Genomic DNA, 4,246 nt, shown 5'->3' with positions numbered 1-4,246 from the left:
TATATATATATATATATATATATATATACGCAGTATCTTATCATTATGCATACAGGAAAATGATATTGAAAACAAGGAGAAGAATTCCGAAATTGATACCTCAGCGAGATCTTCACGAGCATTGAAATGGGAAGCAATAGAAGACAACGAAACAACATCATCTGAGTTCGATATTATTTTCGAGACAAATGCAATGGGCAATTTATACGAAAATACGTACACTTCCTCTGGTAAAGAGACACACGATCTTACCGCATGCAATAAAACTGCCTCTACTACTTTAGGTAAATACAAAACGATTATAGATCAAAATAAATTCATGTTTTAATGTATGTTTTTACTGTACGAAGGTCTAGAAGATAATGAAGAGAACGATTTGTATCTCTCGCTTAGTGAAGATGTACTGCTGGATAGTGCTTCAGACGTCTCTTCAGTAGCGGAGAAAAAGAAAACTGCGATTATGTTCGTTCCACCTTTGACACCGCCACCAAATAGAACTCCGATATACAATGAGACTTTTGTAGATTTAACGAGCACTGGCCTTACGTCATTTCCTATTGAAATGCTTGAGAAATATCCTGCGATACAAGTACGAATGTAATATTTTTGAAGTCAGAAACGTTTGCAAGATTTAGATTTAGATTTCTTCTTTTTTTCAGTGCAACATTACTTTTATATCACATTGTTTCATTTTATGTGTTGAATAGTTCATTGAATTTTAGATGCTATATCTAGAGAATAATAATCTTTTCGAGCTTCCCGAAAGACTTTTCATTTCCCTGCAAAATTTACAATGGTTGGACGTTCGAAATAATCTATTAACAAGTTTACCTACGACCATTAAATCACATCCTTCGTTAGAGACCATCTTGTTGCAAGGAAATAAAATCGAAAAATTGCCACTAGAACTTGGTAAGTAACTTTGCAATTGATCAGATGTATGATAATTATTTTGTCAATTGTCATTCATTGTCTTTCTTTTTCTATATACTAGCTATGAATTTTCATTGTAGGCCTTGTGCCGAAACTTAAAATTCTTAATGTAGCACATAATCCTATCACTACTCCTCCAAAGGATATTATAGTTCTCGGATGTTCAAGTGTTCTCAGCTATCTTCGATCTGAATGGAATAAATTGCATCCGAATGAGCCCGTGACAGCCATGAAACGTAAGAATTTCAAATTTACATGCTATTGTAATTTCGTTATATTAAATCATGTATATACAAAAGAATAGTTTCGCTGAAGTGTCTAGAAATTTAATTATAAATATCAATCTAAAAATAATTTGTTAATAATTGAAATAATATGTAAAAAATCCTATTAAAATAATTATGTAAAAAATCCAAGTCTCAAACTGATTGCTAGAATGTCGAAATTTTTTGCAGCATTGTACATTATTTTTTAATCTCCAACTCAATTATTTTGATTATTAATTATTTAATTTAATTATTTTTAGATCTGCACCTATCTAAATTTTAAATTTTTTTTACTTCAGTAAAATCTTCCTTTCTGTTTATTAGCGATCTATTTTTTATTAATTATTAAAATGAGAAATAAATTATAATAATTACTAATTAAAATTACATTCAATTTATTTTAGAGGAAATTGAGCCGAAAGCATCAACGATCTTATGTTATCGATCTCCGCGTGAAAAGCGATGGAAATTGTCAAAAATTCCGCGGCGAATATCGAAAAGTACGAACGACATCAGTGATTCATTCAAAGGCTCTGCGGTTAGAAAGAAAAGTAAAACTTACAAGCCTAATAACAGGTACAGCAATATGCATAATGACGTTTTTTTGACGAATTTGGTAAACAGTATCAGCAATACACGTAATAATAATGCGGCGGGTTCTCTTTGCGCATCGTGCGCAAGAAACTTTGCTGCTATCCAATGCAAGAACGAGAGTAATAAGAAGCAAAAAGAAAATAACGATGAGATAAATTACAATCAGAATGAAAAATGTAAGCAGTACGAATTTTTAAAAATGATAACTTCATGCCACGACATCAAGAGAACTTGTATTAGGGAAGAAATCGCCGAAGTGGATGCAAAAATCTTGCATTTAATCGGACCGTCGCCCAGATCGTGTTACATTAGACAAAATATTACAGAACTGATAACGTATAAGCATTATCGCGAAAAAGAATGTAGAATTAAAACTATCAGTAACGAAACGAAACACATTGCACTCGCGAAATCATGTCGTTCTACAGTGTTCAATAAGGAAAAAATGAAATGTAGAAATATTGAACACCCAGAGTTGGTTTTCGATATTGTCACAAAAGACATGCGGCGAATGCACTTGCGACCAATGCAGTTGAAAGATTCATCCAGCATATTATCGTGCTTGGAGAATTATCTCGATATCAAAAAAGCTAATTAGATTTTAATTATACATCTGTTAAATCTTATTATATATTTTCATTGATAATAACAAAAAAATCGATATATGAATTAATATATCTATAATTTGAAATACAAAATGCGAAAATTTAAAGTACGAAAAATAATTATCTTTTTCTAATTTATAAATTTATGTAAGAAATGTTTCAATATTTTGTATTTAGATGCGAAGGTACAGGTATTAATATTGTTATGGAACAACGGCAGCAATGGATTTCTAAAGCGAAAGATTTGCTGAGCACACAATCGGCAACAATTCAAAAAATTAAGTAAGGCATCAACTTGAACTATTCTTATTAATCATAAATTGCATGAATTGTATTGTATAATACACAGGAATTTAGATACTGTAAAAGAATGGAGACATGATAAACGAAGCTTCAATAAAAGCATGGAAAAGATATCGAGAAGAAATGAAGGTATAATCCAATAGATAAAAAAAAAGCAAGACTTGTAATCAAACTTTCATACTTTTAATTCATCGAGCGTAAAATATTCGATTATACTATAATGAAATACTTTATATCATATCATATAAAATATTTATTTATTAGATGATATTCCATTCGCAATCGACATTGAAGATTATCCTACAATACAGAAACGTTCACAAAAAGCGGTATGATAATTTAATATGCATATTTTGTCTAAGAATATTAAGTCTGAAAGAAAGTTATTTTTATTACTGTTTAATTTAGGGAGACTATACAGGTAATCAGAAACAGGAAAAGTTAAAATTAGTGTAAGTTTAAATGAATAATATACACTTTGTCGAGATATAAAGAATAAGTCAATATAATTAAAGGATTATCAATCGTATTTCAGAAATATAAATCAGAAGATTCAAGAATTGTCGGGATTCTTGCAAAAGTTTGAAATTACAAAATCTTCAGAAATATTAACGCCTAAATCTAAACAAAAATCTCTGCAAACTGAAATTGAAAAGGTATATTTTCAATCATTTCGTTTTGAAAGTTTATTAACACAATTAAAATTGCTGTGGATTTATTTCATAGCTCTCACATTTTCAAAAAGAAGTACATAATTTAAGAAGATACAACGAAATTACGTCAGCTCCAATGAATTTTCCAAACAATTTATCTTAACATTTTCTTTTAATTAGATAATTTTTTGTAAAAATTTCGAAATTAGATAAAACTCAAAATATCAGTCTCTTGAGACATTTATTTAAATTTTTACGTTAAACATTATCATACGTTACAATATTAATTTCATGCCCAATCGCAATAGCACATGTCAAGATAATTGAGAAAAAAATGTGTGTGTGTGTGTGTGTTTGTGTGTGTGTGTTGTGTTTGTGTGTGTGTGTGTGTGTGTGGTTTCATTCATAATTTGCATAATTAATAACGAAATATGACAAGATTATTAAAATATATATAATACATATATTTTTCAAAAATATTCGCAAAAATTCTTAAAATAATTTTGCAAAAGAATGTTCTTTCCAATTTCCTTGCTAGTGCATTGAATCTTTTTTATTCTGTCATCAAATATATGCGGTATAAAAAGTCTAAAAGTAATTACCACCCAAATACAAATAAAATCTAGTACATGGTAGTAGAACATTCGTGTGATAACCATGAATGTTCTTTTTTATTTTTGTATTTATTTTTATATTGGCATTCAATTAAGCTTTATAATAAAGTTTAGAGGTACTGCACAAAATTCTTGGGAAACTATTTTATACATAGTATAGCAATAAGTTATAATAAGTTATTATACTGTAGTCAATAAAAGATATAAGGCAAATAATCTATATAAAATCTTGTGTATGATTAATTTTTTTATAAACTTACAATTGTTTTTTATTACAA

The 4,246-nt window shown here is 28.9% G+C and overlaps 1 protein-coding gene across 1 annotated transcript in view; it reads left to right on the top strand.

Moving 5' to 3' along the window:
- The window catches only part of LOC108694855 (leucine-rich repeat-containing protein 27-like), a 4,431-nt gene extending 914 nt beyond the window's left edge, over positions 1-3,517 (top strand). Inside the window, exons 2-12 of the mRNA XM_018204538.1 lie at positions 56-284; positions 351-589; positions 723-912; positions 1,014-1,169; positions 1,604-1,775; positions 2,576-2,680; positions 2,748-2,830; positions 2,966-3,030; positions 3,110-3,153; positions 3,237-3,357; positions 3,428-3,517. Coding sequence (XP_018060027.1) covers positions 56-284; positions 351-589; positions 723-912; positions 1,014-1,169; positions 1,604-1,775; positions 2,576-2,680; positions 2,748-2,830; positions 2,966-3,030; positions 3,110-3,153; positions 3,237-3,357; positions 3,428-3,517 — 1,494 coding nt within the window. The remainder of the gene's footprint in view (positions 1-55; positions 285-350; positions 590-722; positions 913-1,013; positions 1,170-1,603; positions 1,776-2,575; positions 2,681-2,747; positions 2,831-2,965; positions 3,031-3,109; positions 3,154-3,236; positions 3,358-3,427) is intronic.
- Positions 3,518-4,246: the final 729 nt, after the last annotated feature.

This window comes from Atta colombica, unplaced genomic scaffold (genome assembly GCF_001594045.1).
Source record: "Atta colombica isolate Treedump-2 unplaced genomic scaffold, Acol1.0 scaffold125, whole genome shotgun sequence".
Lineage (NCBI taxonomy): Eukaryota > Metazoa > Arthropoda > Insecta > Hymenoptera > Formicidae > Atta > Atta colombica.
This window is presented reverse-complemented; position numbering and strand designations above follow the sequence as displayed.